General features: G+C 45.6%; 1 protein-coding gene across 2 annotated transcripts in view; it reads right to left on the bottom strand.

Annotated features, from left to right (window-relative positions):
* Positions 1-3,590: 3,590 nt before the first annotated feature.
* IFFO2 (intermediate filament family orphan 2) overlaps positions 3,591-18,940 on the bottom strand; it is a 61,300-nt gene continuing 45,950 nt past the window's right edge. Inside the window, exons 4-9 of one of the 2 annotated variants that reach the window (XM_074218274.1) lie at positions 17,400-17,540; positions 15,293-15,432; positions 10,435-10,555; positions 10,071-10,163; positions 9,369-9,499; positions 3,593-8,841 (exon numbers count right to left, since the gene is read on the bottom strand). In XM_074218274.1, the coding sequence (XP_074074375.1) occupies positions 8,736-8,841; positions 9,369-9,499; positions 10,071-10,163; positions 10,435-10,555; positions 15,293-15,432; positions 17,400-17,540 (732 nt within the window). In that variant the 3' untranslated portion in view covers positions 3,593-8,735. Of the gene's footprint in view, positions 8,842-9,368; positions 9,500-10,070; positions 10,164-10,434; positions 10,556-15,292; positions 15,433-17,399; positions 17,541-18,940 lie in introns of both variants that reach the window. The other variant, XM_074218275.1, reaches the window with a different exon arrangement.

The raw sequence follows: 18,940 nt of genomic DNA, 5'->3' as shown, positions 1-18,940 counted from the left end.
ATTATGTTTGAACTATATCATATTACCTCTGGTAATATTATACCATTAGTAATATAAGCTAGGTGGCACAGTGAATAGAGCTCTGGACCTGAAATCAAGAAGACTCATTTTCCTGAATTCAGATATAGCCTTGGACATTCACTAGCTGTATGACCCTGGTCAAGTCATTTAACCATTTGCTTCAGTTTCCTCATCTGTAAATGAGCTGAAGAAGGAAATGGCAACTACTCCAGTAGTTTGGCAAAGTATTCCAAACTTTTCTGTTAAAAAAAAACCAATTAGGATTACAAAGAGTGGACTGAAAAAAAGACTGCACAACAAAAACAACAACAATATAGGAATATAGAAATTATAAGGACCTTGAGAACAGGCAGTTCTGGCTGATTGTTCCTGAAACATTGTAAAAGCCCAATAAATCTTTATTGATTGAGTCAGAAGAAGTCATCTAGTCCCACATTTTCATTTGCTTTTATTTTTTTTGTTGTTGATTCATTTCATCTTTACTTTGCACCTTCAACACCAATCTCCCTTGTGACAAAAAAAAAAAATAAGCAAAAGCATTGGCTACAGCAACTTCATCTGCCAATGTATATAATATTCCATCCCTAGTGGTCCTCACCTCAATAACTTGAGGGAGGATGTCTCTTCTCCAGTATCACTTTCCATTATTCAAGAGTTCAACGTTCCTTTAGTGATTTTTATTTCATTTACATTGGTACATCATTTTGTAGAATGTTCTGTAGCTAATCCCCTCATTTTTCTTTTTTTTTTTTTGTGAGACAATCAGGGTTAAATGACTTGCCCAGGATCACACAGCTGGTAACTGTCTGAGGTCAGATTTAACAGTCCCCTTATTTTACAAAGAAGGAAACTAAAGCTTGTAGAGAAATAGTTTGAGTTCCATTCTAGAAAAGTTGGGTCTGTGTTTTGGGCAGAACAGCCAGGTAGAAATGTCTAGGGACCAGCTGGAGATAGATAACAAAGTAGAGCTTGGGGGGGAGAGATCAAGCCCCACGTATAGATTTAATAGTACTTTGTAAAAAAAAAAGATAATGAAAAATTATATATATATATATATATATATATATATATATATATATGTATATATCAGATTTGATCACTGAGTGAGAGAAGAGGGCTCCAGACAGGGCTTAAGAGGACACCCTTGCTTAAAAGGTGAGGAAACTTGGGTAAGAATAACAGATCAGGCATGGAAAGGTGGATTCTACGTCTTGGGAGGGACACCCACCTGAATGAATGCATAGCTTCAATGAAACCCAAATAGTGAAGAGGAGTGAAGTGTGGTGATGTGAAGATTGTGCAAACTGGCATCCTTTTTAGGAGTGTCAGAGGAAAAGGAAAAGAGATGCAAGATTTTAAGGAGAAAATAGGACCAATAGAAGTTTTCAGGCAAAAAAGATGGTTTCTAAGGCTAGAAGAGATTCAAGCACGTGTAGAGGGAGAGAAAAAGAAGAGGGGCAATGGGTAAAAGAAGAGAAAGGAGAAAGAAAAAAGAGATAAGTTGAAGATCAGAGGGGAAAGAAAAGGAAAAAAAGAGGAAGGAAGAAGAGGAGAGATGAGAAACAGAATGAATCACTAACAGTGACTTATTGGGCTGTTCAAGACCATGAAGGAGGAAAGTGAGGCCACAGCCAAGATGATGATTGAGAGAGCATTAAGTAACTAAAGGAAATCATATTAAGGATAAAAAAAACAGGCAGCATTGTCTCATAGAACTCGTAGGGAGGAAGATCTAGTTCAAATCCTACCTCAGATTCTTGCTGTTTGACTTCAGAAGGTAGGACTTTAGAAATAGAAGGATCAAGGGTGGCTGGTGGTGCAGTGGATAGAGCATTGGCCCTGGAGTCAGGAGTACCTGAGTTCAAATCCAGCCTCAGACACTTAATAATTACCTAGCTGTGTGGCCTTGGGCAAGCCACTTAACCCCATTTGCCATGCAAAAAAAAAAAAAACTAAAAAAAAATAATTACCTAGCTTTGTGGCCTTGGGCACGTCATTTAATCCTGACTGCCTTGCGAAAACCTAAAAAACAAAAAACTAGAAGGATCATAGTGGTCAACCCCCTTATTTTAAAGTTGTTCTTAATTTATAAGTCCTTTCCCTTTCCATCTTTTAAAAAAGTAAACAGAATATATGAAAATAAGTGTTTTATTTTTCCACAGCCAAAAAAAATTTTTTATAGATGAGGAATCTGAGGTCTGGTGAGGCCAAGAGACTTGCCCAAGTTTTCACAGGTAGCAAGTAGCAACAGTAGGATTTTACTCCAGATCATGGAGTCAAATTTAGTATTTTTTATATTCTAGGGATAGAATAGTCAGAGAGAAGGGAGGAGGAGGAGAGAGAAAGGGAAAGGTGGAGAAGGAGAGGGAGACAGAGAAGGGAGTTGAGGAGGGGGGAGAGAAAAAAAGGAAGGGAGAAAGTGGGAGGGAGGATGAAAGGTGAGAGAGGATGAAGGGAGAGAAAGGAAGAGAGGAGAGAGGGAAAAGGAGGGAGAGGAAGGAAGGAGAGGGAGAGGAAGGATGAAGAGAGACAGATAGAGGAGGGGGAAAAAAGGAGGAAGAGGGAGAGAGAAAGGAAGCCAGAAAGAGGAAGGAGGAAAAGAGAAAGGAAAAAGAAAGGGAGAAAAAAGAGAGGGAGATATGCAAAAATCAAAATATATTTACAAAGTCACACTAATATCTGTATACACACATATATAAATGTATATTTATATATATATATATAAATCAGACAGTTGTCACCCTTAAGCAGCTTACCTTCTAACAGAGGAAGAAGTCACATAAAAGGGTTGCTGAAAATGAGGTGTGGAGGAAGAAGAGGATAAAGGAGAATGGTCTAAGAGACTGCAGGGTGTCCTGCTTCCCCACTTATAGAAGTTTCTGGTAATTTACTCCTAGTATTCATAGTAATTTCTAGTTGGTGGAGATGAACTAAGGGAGAGGCCATGCTGGGGAGACCACAGTGAGTGATCTGAGGCACCCAACCCCCTTCAGTGACGGGCTCAGAAGGGCATACTAGTTAGTGCCCAACCCCAATAATAGGGGGTTTGAATCCAGGTTCTGCCTACAAGACAACTTGAAGGGGGCTCTGTGGCAAACTTCTGGGAATGGCACCATGTGAGATCAGATATTCACTGGATTACTGTAGGCCTGGCATCTTTCTTGACTTGACTTTGGCTCTCTATACACTAGGATCAGATGCCTTTAACCCTATATAGATGCAAATTCTTTGAAGGCAGGAATTATTTCATTTATCTTTGCATGCCTGGAGCACCTATCTAATCTATCCTATCTATAACTTGTTTGTACTGAGCTGTTTGTATGTTGACTCTCATTAGACTGTGAGAGCCTTACAAGCAAGACCTTTGATCTTTCTTTGTAGCACAAGGTCTGGCAAACAGCAGGTACTTAATAAATGCTTGTTCCCCTCACCCCACCCTTTCTTTCTCCTATGTGGCTTATTACATTTTGTCTCTCCCCCCCCATTAGATTGTGAGATCCTTGAAAACAGAGACTATATGACCTTTCTTTGTAGTGCAAGACCTAGCATACTGTAGGTGATTAATACATGTTTACTGACTGTTGGATTTATTGGTTTGAATTGAATCCAAGTATACAGGTATGTTGGCTACAGCCAGCCCTTCCCCGCTGGTTTCGAGGCCAAAACAATCAGACATCAACAGTTCTAAGATATCTCACTTTATTTAAAAGAAGCTAATATACAGAATATAAAGGGCACAATTATTTACAATAATACAGTAAACAGGCTGGTTTTCAATGGGGTCAGTAGTCTGTTTGGATGAATAGAAAATAAAATAAAAACAAACCAGGACACTCTAGGAACCCCATGGGGAAAGGACAGCTGGGGCAGAGGGAGTTGAAGGGAAACCCCAAATCCCTCCCAACAACGTCTCTTTAAATAAATATTCCTTTGGGGCTAAAGTTTCAAGCTATATTTAAACGCCATTCATTTCCAACGCCAGGGACCATATTGGGATAGGGGCAGAGGGTTTCCATATAAATTTTTTCTTTTTATTTATTTATTTTTTTGAGAGGACAGGAGGTGTAAGAATCTGCTGACCTACCCAAGCTCTGATTAAACACCCCTAGACCCTGGCCCTAGGCTCCCAATTGCCTCTAGAGCTTAGGTTGTCCCACTTTGCATGGGTTTCATCCTGTTCAAACTTAGATCTGACATTAATAACCCAGGCAGGCCCTGCCCTTGCCCTGCCTTCCACCCCCTCTCCCACCCTTCCTAATCTACTGCTACCCAGCTCAGAGTACAGCCCTTCCTCCTCAGGGTAGAGAAAGATGGGGCCTGTTCCAAAAGTTCCCTTCCCACTTCTCCTCCACCCCCCCCCCCACCAGATCTGAAGTTAGTGAAAAACCTTCCTCTTATCTCCAGAGATAGATTTCTCCTTAAAATGGAGACAACCAACTTTCAGGCCCAACCCAGAGAGAGGTTGGGAAGGGGAATCATTTCTTAAAGTATACTAGGAATAAGCCATTGCCACTGACTTGTGTTCTACCTAGCCAAGAATTCTGAAGAAGTAAAATGTTTAAGATGGGACCCAATGACCCTTGGGTGAGAACCTGGAGATAGGAAGGAGGATCAATGGGGACTCTGGAGACAAAGCTAATATTTCTTAAAAAAAAAAAAAACCGACCAATTCGGAAATGAATCTTGGTAGCTCCTAAAATGGGACACCTTTTTTGGAAGGGCTCATCTTTAACATCCTTATCATCATGAAACTAGATGGGCATCATTAAATCTTCAGCCTAGGAAGAGGGAAAGCGACTTCACAGGCCTCATCTGGCCCTGTTCATTAGAGAGGAAAAAGCTAAAGCCCAACTGCCCTGAACAAAATCACCCAGCTAAGCTAGACAAGGGCAGAGCAGGGATTCCTGGCTCCCAGTTCCTTGTTGCTTGCTCTGAACCACACCACCTCCCTCCCTGGCCCATGGGCCAGAGAGAAGGCATGGGAGATAGCAGATAAGATGAAATACAAGTACACACAGCATTCATCCCTTCTGTACAACACAGAACTGGATGCCATCCCACATACTCAAAACCTCTCCCTTTGTAAAAATAGATGAGTGGGTCTCCTATTTCATAAATGAATTACATTCATATGAAGTTACCCACACACTTTTCTCTTTACCTTCCCTCCACATCCACCCACCTCCAACCACCCTGGTTCACTACTTTCCATTCATTGAGTTAGTTATCACTGTTTTGGAGCTCACAATGGGAGAACACTCTCACTCACTCTCTCTCTCTCTCTCTCTCTCTCTCTCTCTCTCTCTCTCTCTCTCTCAACACTTTGGATGAAAAATTTGCCAATGGAATAAATAAGGGAAAATTTACATAAGGAAAAAATAAGAATTTTCCCCATGAATACTCTGCCCTGCCTTCCCTTCCCCAACACTCTCAGTATGTACATATGAATGTATCCGATCTCATGACCATTAAGCCAAAAAAAAAAACCCACAAACCACCCTGTTTTCTCTCTTCCCACCACCTCTGCCACCAAAACCCCAAAAAGTGATGGAGGAAAAGAGGTGTGTCTAGGAACCCTTCTAAAATACCGGCATCAATATGATACCGTGTCTAGAAATAGAAAAAACAAGAAAGTATTTACAACTTTACAAAGGAAGGACTGGGCAGTCCCAGTGTTGGCCCTAAAAGTGGTGGGTTGGTGGGAGGGAGAGGAGAGATGGGATCAGGGAAAGGGGCCTGCAGTTATTTGAAGCTGAACTTAAAACAGGCTAAGACCCAGAAATCAGCTCTGTCAGGAGCTGGAAGAAAAGGCCAGTGCCACCCCCTCCTCACCCCACATATTCATCAGAGTCTCCTGCCTGTCAAGGGAAGGGACATCCAGGATGCTCAGCCTGCCCTCCAACCAGAAGCCAGCCTGGGGGATTAGCTCCGGGCAAAGATGGCCTGGTGAGAAGGCAAGCCTCATCGGCTCCTCTTAACCCAATTATTCACCACCCCACAGGACCCGCAGAAAGAAACCACCCGGGGCCAGAAAAGCCGAAATAATACAACCAGACACCAGTCACCATGGCAACTACACCAGCTGCCCTCAAATACTTATACTATCATCTTAACTCTAAAAGCTATGTCACCTTCCCATCACCTGGAATATAATGCTCAGAATGGAGGCTTACCGGTGCCCCTGGGACACAGAATGCCATACAAAGGAATGGCAGCATCCCTCCCTAAGGGGAATCTGCCACCAAGACTCTGCCTATCTCTTCTTCTTGCCCTACAGTTCTAGGAAAAAAGAGAAAAGAAAGCTCAGGGAGATCCACTTTGAAGGATCATCAAAGCCCAGGCAGATGCCCCTGGTCTTGGGAATATACAAAGAGATAAAACTTGATGGTGGTGGTGGGGATGCATGGGAAGGGGAATGGAAAGTTCTTCATAGCAGCTGAGGTCGAAGCCCACAGGGCTTTGCTAACCTTTGGTTAAAATTAAAATAAAACTGATGGTTTTTCATTTAGGATGTGTTTGAACCCTACTGCCTAAAAATAGAGAGAAAATGAGTGGGGACAAGGAGGACACTGCTTGCCCCCTAGCCTGCCCCAACCCCAAAGGTTCAAGACCAGGGACTGCTTTGGCAAGTCACAACTACTGGGGGGGGTGAGCTGTGGCACCTCTTGGCCAACTGAAATGTGGGGAATTCACTGCTTGATGTTACCCCAACAACAAAAAAGATGACAAAGGCCACTGAGGTCTGATAAATTAGAAATGGTCACACATACACTTTCTCTTTCCATATATATATATATATATATATATATATATAATCTATAATATGTATATTATATACAGAATGGCTTTAAGAGAAATGACAACAAAAAATAACTGGAAAGAAAAAAGGCCCCTTTGGGGAATGAGGAGGGGGTTTCCAAAGGTTCCCTCTGGTCTCCTGAAGAAGGAATATGGGTGGGAAAAGATGAGCTCCTTGGAAGACATGGAAGAATCGCTCTGGCCTCCTAATTTGGGATAAAGAGCAGGGGTGACCGTCCCACCTTCACCATCCCTCACCACCTTGGAAAAAAGCTAGGCCAGGCCCAGGCTGTCCTGTGCCCCTTGGTCCTCCAGGGGGAGCTCATGAGTCAAAATAAAATTCCACTGCCAAATGGCAATGGACACACTTTTTTTTAAAGTCTATTCTGGGGTTGGCAAGGGGCTGAAATACATCTTAGTACAGCTCCCACCAACCCAGACCTGATGATCAGGGAAGGACCATCTCACTTGCTCACATCGACTCCCCTGGTCGTCAGTCGGTGGTCCGTCCGTCAGTCAGTCAATATCGTAGTGCAGAGGCTACATCTTACAAATGGTGGTGGGCTAAAACATGCAAGAGACGTTCCCCATCTGGCTTCCCCAGAACCACATGAAGGCCCTAGTGTCCCTCTCTGGCCTCCATTCAGATGGTCCATCAATGGCTATAGTTAGTCCAGGGATGGGAAAGCAGGATGGTGCCATTGTCTTTGACATGATGTGAGGTGAAGAGATAGATCCCCTCTATTATCAGGATGAAATCAGAAGGTGGGGAAATGTACCATCTGACACCATCACCTCCTCCCTTTCTCTTAGAGAAAGTATTGTTCCAATACCCTACAGGGAGTAAGGGTAATTCCCACCCACAGAACTATTTGGGGGAGGCTCGGCCTCAATAAACTAAGAACCCGTGGGTTAGCCATGACCACCTAGAAGGGACTTTCAATATTAGCTTAGTTCACCACATCCCTGCTCCTATTTTACAGGGAGCAAGCTAGGGCTGTGAGAAGGGAAGGTCACACAGCTAAATCAGCATCCAGGGAAGCAAAGTCACAGCTAAGCCTTTTGGGGCAGTGGGAGAGACTGCCCTCAGTCTCTCTCCCCAGGCCAGAGAAAAACCTAAGGTAGGGAAAGGGAGAGGGAACTATTTATATAATTCATATATAAATAAGGCGAGCTCTTTTTTTTTTGCATAGTAGTTTGAACACAGTGTCAATCCTTCCCTTCCCCCCTCCCCCCATGCCTTGTCTTTTTGTTACTTGGGCTGAGAAAAAAATAAAGGGGTGGGGGCATTTCCCCCCACTCTTCCTCCTTCCCCAAAACATTGGCAGCACAGATTCTTTCTTCCATGGAACATATCCGAGAGATTCCCTCTAGCCCTTCCTCAATAGGGGATTTGGGAGCCAAATACCCCCCTCCTCCCCCTGGAGTGGCCAGGGGCTAGTGGAGCAAGGCTGGGCAGAGCAGGCAAGGAGTACTGCCAATCAGTGCAGCAGGTAGGGGGGTACAAAACGCCATCCATGCCACCCAGGGGCCTCTGCCCCCATCTGGTAATTGTATATAAAAAACCAGCTCGGAAGAGTTCTTTAAGCGGCTCAGCTTAAGGGGAAAGGCACAATTAACACCGTATCTCCGGAAAGAGTTCGCATTTGTAGTGTAGAATAGAAATTGACAGCACCAATCCTTGGGTGAGGGGTCAGTGGGGCGGGGGGTGAGTGGAAGGTGGCGGGCAGTGGGTGGAGGGGAGCGGTGGGAAGCAGCGGTCCGCAGAAGCCCCAGGTTGGGGGTGGGGGGAAGGAGAGTGGCAGAAGTCCTCCAGGGTGTGGTCAGTGCTGGCTCCCTTGTCCCCCCTGCTTTCCTGGGCTGGGGAGGAGGTCCCGCTCTCCCCCCAGCTCTCCAGGCACCCTCCCCGAGGTTCATCAGCTGACCATTGGCTCCACATCAGCATCTCTCTCAAACTCGTCCTGGATTTCATCTGTGCTCCCTGAGTCGCTACTGGCCATGGAGCTGGGGGACGGTGAGTTCCTGGAACAAAAGGGAGTGGGCAAGAGTTAGGCCCCTGCTCTGCGACTCCGGGATGGAGGGGTGACCTCTGGTTCACAACATTTAAAGCTGGAAGGGACCTCCCAGAGCTAGCCCCTCGTCTTACAGGGGAGGGAAGCCTCTGTCTGAAGACCTCCATTGACAGGAAGACTCAATTCTCAAAATTACCTACTCCACTTGGGACCAATTTTTGCAAGTTGTCTAAATTTGCTTATTTGCCACTTTCACCCACTGGCCTTGGTTCAACCCCTTGGGGCTCAACAAAACGAGGGAGAATGATGTCACTGTCCTCTGCCTTGGTCATCCACTCTGGAAAGGTCCATCCAGTGGATGGAAGGGAGAGCATCCCCAGTCCATGGCCCCATTTCTGGTTAGCTCTAGTGGTTACACGGAGCTTCCCAGCAGCCTGGTCAGGGGAGGACATCCTGAAGTCAGAGGGGTGATGCTGTTGAAGGAGGGGGAGGCGTGTTGCACATGGCTGCAGCCCTAGGAGTGGCCCACCCCAGTACCTGTCTGCAGAGCCCTTGATGAGTCGCCGGCATGTCTCCATCTGGACGTCCAGGCCCCTCTTCATGCTACACATTTCCATGTATTCATGCAAGTGACGGTTCATGTCGCTCTTGGCTGTAGCGAGCTCCAACTAGAAGGAAAACAACACGTTCTTTCAAGAATCTGTAAAGCAGACGACCAATTTATGAAGCTAATTTGTAAAATGAGAGAGTGGAAGGGACAGAGGAGGAATGTCAGTGAAGTAAGGACAAAGCCGGGCCCTGAACCCCAACTTTGGAAGTCCTGCTCTAGACCTTTTCCACAATGCTATGAAACTTTAAAGGGTCTTCATCCATGTGTGTGGAGTTCCCTAGCGTGACAAACCAGTCTCGTGACCTTTCCTGTTTCTTATCACTGTTATTATTATCTATCTCGAGAAAACTATCCCTGACTATCCTGGTCCTGTTCCTCTCCCCACACTTTTCCACATTCTCTCAGCATTTACCTAGTGTATCACCCCAGAATCTTTTTAACATGTTTCCCATCTCAATTCCTGGATGGACTATTAGTTCACTGAAGACAAGATCCCAGCTCCTTCCTTTTTTCAGCATCCCCTCCAAAAACTGCCAACAATAGACCCCAAGTAGACAGTTGTTCCCCAAGACCCACCCTTGGGACAAGAGGACAAACAGTTCTTCCCAGGAATCTCTGCCAGGCCTCACCTCAATCTGGCCTATTGTCTCCTGGTACTCCTTGTCTCTTGTCTTGAAGAAGGATTCTGTTTCATGAATCAAGTTGCCCAAATTTTCCTCTTGCTAGGAAAACAAAAGAGGCTGATTAGCAAGTTAGGGCGGCAGATGTTGGGTTCTATGGAGTCCTAGGATAGAGATCCTTGAGATGAGATGGAGCATGAGAACACAGAACATCAGAGCTGGGAGGGACCATGGAGATCATGCAATGTGACTCCCCTGAAGGAGTCCCCCCAAACTGCTGCCCTCCCTAAGTCAGCTTTTCCATAGAAGGAAGGGTTTGGGCTGAGGGAGGATTCTCCCTTTCTCAAGAAGGGGACAGCCCCCTCTTGCTCACCTCTCCCTGCAGGTCAATGGAGGGGTTGCAGTTGGTAAAGTCCTCCCAGAGCAGCAAAGTGTCCTCATTCTCTTCCCACGTCAAGCTATCACAATCGTCATCAAAGTCAAAAGTCTCTCTCCTGTAGGAGGTGGGGGAAGCAAGAATGGGAACAATATCAGAAGAGGTGGAAAGCAAAAAGAGGTAAAGGGACAACAAAGGTCAGGGACCAAACATTAATGATACACTCCCCAGTCTTAATCCTTCAAGGCTGGTACAGTAGAGAGTACTGGCCCTGGAATCAGGAAGCCTCAAGCTCAAATCCAGCCTCAGACACCGAACACCAAGAAGCTGAGTGACCCTGGACAAGTCACTTCACCCAGTCTGCCTCAGTTACCTTAACTGTAAAATGGGACTACTGCTTCATAGGAGCTACTTCTTAGCATTGGTACTTAGCAGACACTAAATAAATATCCATTTCCTTCCTCCATAGAATCATAGAATTTTATTTGTGCTGGCAGGATCTTTAGAAAATAGAATGATAAAATGCAGAATGCCAGAGCTGGGAGGGTCTTAGAACTCAGAATGTCAGAGCAGAAAGGAACAGAGAGCATTAGAGCCAGGAGAGGTCTTAGAGATGATGTAATCTAGCCCCCTGAATTTGCCAGTTAAAGAAAAGGAGCTCCATGGCTAGCACTATCCAGAACATAAGCAACAGAGCTAGGGCTTCATGTTAGGCTCCTGGTGCCCTTTCCACATCACCCCTATTCTCTCCCAGAGTTCTGTTGATGATCATTCAATATTTCACTGTTATAAGACTTGAAGACGAGACTCAGTTTTCCAGTTTTTTAAGAAGCAGGTCTCTGTAATGCTGGGAAAACGGCTTGGATTGGGGACAAACTTCTCCAGGAAATAAAGGGGAGGTGGGGGGCGGAGGGAGGAAAAGTGAACCAAGCTCCAGACTTGAAGACTGGTCAAGTCCTGGGAGGCAATTCCCAGTTGTGCCTCCAGGTGTCCCTGTAAAGTAAAGGTCCTGAAGAGTGTGGCAGGCTGGTTGGAGTGGGTATAAGTGGGCAGAAGGGAGCCCAAGAGGTCTCTGCTCTGAAGTCTGCCTCCCTGTCTCCCCCTTCCCCTTCTAGGGAAACCAGAGCTGCCCCTGCCATAAGGGGGTGGCCTTCTCTAGGGACCAGGGAAAACTGATGGTCTGCCTCCCCTACCTATAAACAGTGATCCCAAGACTGGCCCTTTCCCACATGGACAGTGTCTGGTTTGGGAACCAAACTAACTGATTTTCATCAGAACAAAAATAGAATTCTGGCAGTATTCAAACACCCAAGCCCCAGTAGAACTTGCTCTGAGGATGCTGAGGATTAAATGATCATGGAGCTGGAGATGTTGGTGGGGAGGGGTTCTGAAGAGGGCATGGTCTGGCTGACTGTAGGAGCGAGGGTTGAGGGCCTGGTGTCCTCTCATTTTTTAAAGAAGTTTTATTTCATCTTGTATTTTTACATCCTGCCCCTACCAAATGAACCATCTCTTAGAACAAAGAAAATTAGGGAAGGAGGCCAGTTATCCTCCTCTGAGAGTCAGCATAGGTGGCAATTCGTGCCCACAAAGTGCCCGACCTTACCTCAGGTTTGTTTCATTCGTAGAGCAGTCCTTAATCATCAATACCTGTTGATTAATTCCCTTGTTTCATTGTAGGGTGGGGAACTCCAGGTATGAAATATTGCCTCTAGAGTTGATGCAGGCCATGTGAAGGGTGCTTTTGCTCAACTTTTTACCCTTTTTTAAACTTTGATGGGCTTAGGGGGTACAAAGTGGGGGGATATCTAGAAAAGGATATGATGCCAGTTCAGAAATTTATTTTGCTTCCACATGGATATTTGTAACTACAGTTATAGTTTTCTTTCATTGGAAGGGTATGAGGAGAATAAATTTTTGTTCACTGAAGAATATTAAATAAAAATGATGAACAAATATGTGATGTACAACTAAAAGGCATCATAGATTTTTAAAAATGAAAATAAAATTGTGTAGGAGCTTCTTTGGAGCTAAAAACAAACAGAAGCATAGGGACCAGAGAAGAGTTGACTCTGGGAACAAGGACATCTAGTTCTAGTCTTGGCTTTGCCACTAACTTATTGTGTGTGTGACCTTAGTGAAGTAATTTCTCTTTTCTGAGCCTCACTGTCTTCACCTTTTTGAGGAGGTGGTAAAAGGAGGCCTCTAAGAAATGTTCTATTCTGGATGTAGACATTCCATTTTGGGTTTCCAGACCCTTCCCCAGAGTTGCTAGAAAGGGAAGAGCCTTGAGGGAGAGCTTGGGGAGAGCTTCGAAAGTCGAGCACAATATCAATAAGAAGGGGTGCTTCAGTGTTTTGGTAGGAAACCCCAGAACTGAGCTGGATGGAGAAGCAAGATATAATGTATAGGAAAGCCTCAGCTGTAGAGACCCGGGTTCAAATCCTTTCTGGAGCCCTTAATGACCTCTGAGAGAAGGGAAGGGAACAAACATTTGTTTCTGTCCCTGGGTTAAGCACTTCATAAATATTTTCTCATTTGATCCTCCCAACAACCCTGTTATTCCTATTTTACAGTTGAACAAATGGGCCAACATAGTAACTTGCCCAAGGTCACACAACTAGTAGATGTGGATTTGAATTTGGGTCTTCACTCTCCAGGTGCAGACTTCTCTCCTGTCCTGCAGCATTCCATTCTCATGAGGTTCAGATACAATGCTAGAAGACACAGGGTCGGGCAGACTTTGGGCAGCAATATTGTCATTTGCCCAGTTCAGAGGTTTCAATAAGGAGACACTGAGGCTTTTGAGGACATTCACATGACTCCTCAAGGGAGGAGGACAAGCTGCTGTGCTGATGCAGACCATGTTCCTCCTATGCCTTCTTCAACCTCCTGCCAGAGCCCCATTAGGAGCCATTGTCCAGTCCACTGAGTAAGAGGGGGAGCAATGGACCTTCAGTCTAGACAGATGTATTGGATGCTGGAGGGAAATGCCAGGACAGGGCCACCTGCATCTCCTCCTAGAGGGACAGAGGAGTGAGTGGGTCACTTGAAAACAAACTGGGGAGCAGGATGGATGAAGGTGAAGACTGGATCAGGATTCAGAAAGTGGAGCTGATGGACAGATGTAGCAGATCAGAGAGAATGATCATGGTTCTGGCTCCACTTTGCCCCTAACCCTGGTCAGTCATGAGAGGGAGGGACTGAGTGAGAGAGGTATAGATGATTTTGAGTCATCTACTACCCCCTTAAGCCCCATCCCTACTAGGAAAAACTGCTCCCATTGCCCAGTGGACAAGGGAGGCGTCTTCTCCATAGGCCCTGAACAGCTCAAAAATACCCCTCTTGCCACCACCTTTGCCCTTAGAAGTCCTAGTCTGCTTCTGAACAATCCAGTCTTTTTCTTGGGACTCATTTAGTCATCAGAAACAGTCTTCTCAGGACAATCTTGGAGCCGGAAAACACTCCTCTCCCTGGGGCATGAGCACTTCCTCTCTCCCCCTCCCTTCAGACTACACTTCCTTTCCCCAAGATTCCAGGGAAGGGAAAGAGAACTAGGGAGCAGTCACCATCATGACTATTATGAATAATCACACACTTCCCAGGGAAAGAAAAAGGAGAGCAAGAGAGAGATAGAGAAATAGACCAGCCAGGACACAGTGGCATCCTTGCCATGCCAAGAGGAAGGCATCCTGAAGTCAAGTGATGAGATGACACAGACAAGAGATAGATGGACCAGTCAACAGGCACTCTCGCTCTCACCCTCCCCTCTCTTGCCTCTCTATCTCTCTCTGTCTCTTTCTCTGTCTCTGTATCTCTCCTCATCTCTCTCCAAGTCTACAGAAGACATTTCTAGAGCTCCTCACTTGTTTAGGAATCTATCATTTCTTCCATCATGATCTACATATTTTATATCTTTTAGGATCATAGATCTAAAGTTAAATGAGATCTCAAGAGATCATCTGTCCAGAGATTCTTCACTTGGAGGTCTGAAAACTATATATATATATATATATATATATATATATATATATATATATATATATATATATTACTTCAAAATTAGAATTACCTTTGTAATCTTCTACATTTTATTTTATTTTGTTCATTTAAAATATTCTTCTGAGAAGGGCTTTCCCTGGACCCTGTCATAAACGTCCAGGACACAAAAAATGTGAAGACTGCCACACTCTAGTGCAAATCTCTCATTTTACAAAGAAGGAAATTGAGGTCTGGAAAAATCAGTAACTGGTAGCATCCTCTTAACCTGAAAACCAACATACTCTACCTCCTCCTCTAAAAAGTAAATAGCATCATGTTTCTAAAGCTCTTTAGGGTTCTTATAAGACTTCCTTCCCAATGACAGAGGGAGAGACAATGGAAGCACCATCATTTTCATTTTACAGATGAGGAAACCAAGGCTCAGGGAACTGCTCAGGACCAGGCAGTTAGGCAGCCATGGAATTGGGATTTCAGTGGATCACAGGTTTTTAAGCTGGGGAATTGTGTCCCAGAGCATTATGCCTGATCAGGGTTGGGACCTGGCTTTCAACATGGGAATTTTGGTTTGGCTTTTGTTTATTTTTAGGGGGAAACTGTTGCTTGTTGTTAAGTATGTGACTGTGGACTTGGAGGGAGTTGGGGTACAACTCCTAGAGGGGACATGAGGTAGGGTCCCAGATCTAGAGCTGGTTACCTTTATTTTACAAATAAGGAAACTGAGGCCCAGGGAAATGACAGAACTCAATGAAGGTCATTGTGGGAGTAAGTATCGAGGTGGAATATGAACCCAGGTCCTGACTTCAAGAACAGGATTCTTTTCAGTGAACCCCAACTGCTTCCCACAAATACTCACAGCTGGTTGAACATTCGCTTCATTTCATCCGTGATGTTCATGGAGCTGACCTCATCATCTGACATCCTGGTGACCTCTCCATCCTGCTCAGAAGTGTCATCTTCTGTGGCTACCTTACGGTCCTTCTTCTTGGATGCTACCTGAGCCAGGGAAGGAAGTGAGAGGAGAGATGTGAGTGTTAGGTTCAGCCTGGGCGGAGAGAAGGAGTGGGGAGAACTAGGGAAGATGGGAGGGGGGCTGCTCCTTCAATGGAGCAATGGATGGAAAGCAGTTGAGGCCAGCCACGGCCAGGGCCAAGCAGTAAGAGCTCACTACAAAGCAGGCAGACGTTAGCAAACAGCGTGAGGGGAAGGAAGGCCACCACAGCAGAAGCCCCCTGACCTACCCTCTCTGTCCACAGAAGAGCTCCCTTAGGCTGCCTTCCCCAAAGGGAACAGCAGAAGATAGACATCAGGGACAAGCCAGACCAGGCAAGACCCAGAACCCAGAACCCATGTGTTTCCTGGGGCTCTCTGTCAATCATGCAGAATGAAAAATGGGGGAATACACGTGGAGTTCACACGCAAAGCTTAGAGATACAAATGGAGAAGTAGACCTTTGCCCCTTCGAATTCTTTTCACTGTCTACTGGACTGGTGGGAAGGACAATAAACTTCCCCCAACAATAAGATCTTTGCACCCCAACTCCCTCCAAGTCCACAGTCACATACTTAACAACAAGCAACAGTTTTCCCCTGAAAGTAAGCAAAAGCCAAACCAAAATTCCCATGTCGAAAAGAGCAGCTTTCCCCAAACAGTAGCAAGCTTTGAGAAGACTACAAGCTGTCCTGCAGTCTGGGTTTACCATCAGTCCTACCCACCTCCCCCTTTCTCTCTCTCTCTCCCCCCTCTCTTCTCTCTCTCTCTCTCTCTCTCTCTCTCTCTCTCTCTCTCTCTCTCTCTCTCTATCTATCTATCTTTCTCACACACACACACACACACACACACACATACACACACACACACTCACATATATTAGTATCTGAGTTAGGTCACTTGGGTCTGGAGCTATGCTTGTTTGGGGAGGGAACAAATTGATTATGGTCAAAGGATTCCTCTTTCAAAACATGTACTCTCATCACTAGCTCACCCATACCTGGCCCTGGCCCTTTAGGGTCAAAGTTCCAAATGGAAGGAAGAAGACCCTGCCCTGAAAACCAACCAATTCCAGCAGCTCCATTGTAAGGTAGCAAATAACTAAGTGGAACAAAGATGTTGATGTAAGCTCAGAAGGTGAGAATCATGGAGTGGAAATCAGGAGCCACAGATATGGTTTCCAGCCCTGCCACTAACCAGATGACCTTGATGCAGTAAGGTCCGAGGACCTGGGTTCAAATGCTTACTAACTTCGTGACCTTGGTCACTGGGCCTCAGTTTACTCCTCTTTTAAAGGAGAGAAGTGAATTAGTTGACCACCAAGGTCCTACCAGTGTTAAATCTGAATCTAATAACCATTTCTTCTCACTGGATCATTTGCCTCTTTTGTAAAATAACAGGCTTAGACTGGTCCTTTCTAGTTTTAAAATCTATGATTTTAAAATTCTGTAGCATTTTTCTTCACTGGCTCAGTTTCCATCTCTGTAAAATGGCAGAGTTTGACTTCATAAAACAGCAAATTCTGGGCCTGTGGGTGCGGATGATGGCAGACAAAGCAAAACCAGAGGAGGCATACGATGCTGGAATGCTACCTCCCAGGGAAATGGGAAGAAGAGCAGAGTCCTGGGAATTTTGGTTCTTAGCTAGATTGGCGAGAACATCCTGAGGTCTCTTCTAGCCCTAAGACCCAGGTCGACCATCAAGCAACTGGGTCAGTTTTGTTTTGTCCTAATGAAGTCAATCCTCTTCTCTGGGACTCAGTTTCCTCATTTGTCAAACGAGGAGGGCTGAAGCACTTCTCTTCTCTGGGACTTGGTTTCCTTCTTTTGTAAATGAGGAAGGTCAAAGGAGATAACCTCTAAGCTTTAGCTCTGGGATACTAAGTCACTTTCTAGAACCAGGATGGGGCCAGGGCTGGATGGTGGCAGTGCTAAGTGAGGGGTGAGTGGTGAGGGGTGGGAGGCCCTGTTCACCTGAAAGATCTTGGACACGTCTTCCGAGTTCCGCTGCTGTGCAACATCGCACAGCTTGGCTGTGATATCGATTCGCCGGCAGATATCCATGTCCACCTTCATGGCCTTCTCTTGGATCTTTGTGTCCAGGTCTGTCATGGGCTGCAGGGAGGACAGTATGGGGGTTACATGAGTTGGGGATGGGGGAAGAATATCAGAGACTGGTAGGAGGAGCTCTGGTAAGGGTTTATTCCCCACTCACAGCCTAGTGGATGGGTAAGCAGGAGGGGAGGGAAGTCCTCAGGACAAGGATAGGATTACCTTCCCAGAGCCTGTGCGGAAACCTCAACTCCTTCAAGGAGGGAGGGATCTGCCTTCACAAGTGTCTACCCTGTGATCCGGCATCATGGAGCTATGATTGCTTTGACTTAAGGCCTCCCATCTGCTCCAAGGCAGGCTACAGGGATTAAGATTTTTCAATGAGGGGGCTGCAGCCCTGGCTAAAGACTGGAAGGCATCTTCTCTCTCACCAGCTATATAGAGATTGTGAGTTGTGTTAATTTAAAAAAAAAAAAAAGGATAAGAAGAAAGAGTCCAAACTTGTTGAAAGATTGCCACTCTCCCCACCCACCAAGGCAGGCTCCATCTCATACAGAGCACCAAGACAAGAGATAAGAGACTGGGGATAGGACCCTGTGACCCATGGCTTTATTCCCAACCTGATAACCCAATACATAGGCCTGAAGCACATCCACAGACAGCCTTCAGTGGCCCAACTGGCCAAAGGGAAACAAAGAGGGTATGTCCAAGCAAGACCACGAAAAGTGCCTGGCCTCCCTCCCTTCCAGTGAGGACTTCATTGGCACAGGGGCCTGCCCCTCACTTTCACCCTCCACTCAGCCAAATGGAGCTGATCATCCTGGCTTCTTTGGGTGTTCATATCATAAGACTTGGGCTGGACCAACTCTCCCCAACAGGGCTCTCCCACTGCTCCTGGAGGAAAGGGAACCTAGCAGGAGAGCAACCACAATGTGTCCTTGCTTAAGAATAAGAGGGGAAGGAGTCTCCTTTCATAACAAAAGGTTCTTCAGAGGGGGAACTGAAAAGCCGGAGGAGGCCACCTCCTTTCCTGCTACTTGGGTTCAGGATGTGGCAAACCATGAGCCTTTGCTCACAATATCTCCCCCCACACACCTGATATATAGATTGTCCTCTCTCCCAACTCTTCCCTTTTGTTTTTCTATCCATCTATCAAAGTCAAACTCAAATGCCACATGAGATCACTCCTCAACAGAGGGCTACTCCTGGTTCCTGCTCGGATCTCACAGACTTTAAGGGATTTAAGGCACAATTCCAGTCAAGTACTATCATTCCACAGTTAAAAAAGGAAGTTTCAAGTTCAGGACCCAGCTAAGGGCTGGAGGAGAAAGAAGGTCAGATGTCCCCCCTTCCATGGGGGGAAGACCATAACAACTCCCTCTGCTCAGACCTCTGGGTCCAAGGTCACCTGGGCCACCCACACTGGTGGAGACCCTCTACTGAAATACCCGAATCAATTACTC

This window comes from Macrotis lagotis, chromosome 1 (genome assembly GCF_037893015.1).
Source record: "Macrotis lagotis isolate mMagLag1 chromosome 1, bilby.v1.9.chrom.fasta, whole genome shotgun sequence".
Classification (NCBI taxonomy): domain Eukaryota; kingdom Metazoa; phylum Chordata; class Mammalia; order Peramelemorphia; family Peramelidae; genus Macrotis; species Macrotis lagotis.
The sequence above is the reverse complement of the archived record's forward strand: the minus strand, read 5'-3'. Positions and strand labels throughout refer to the sequence as shown.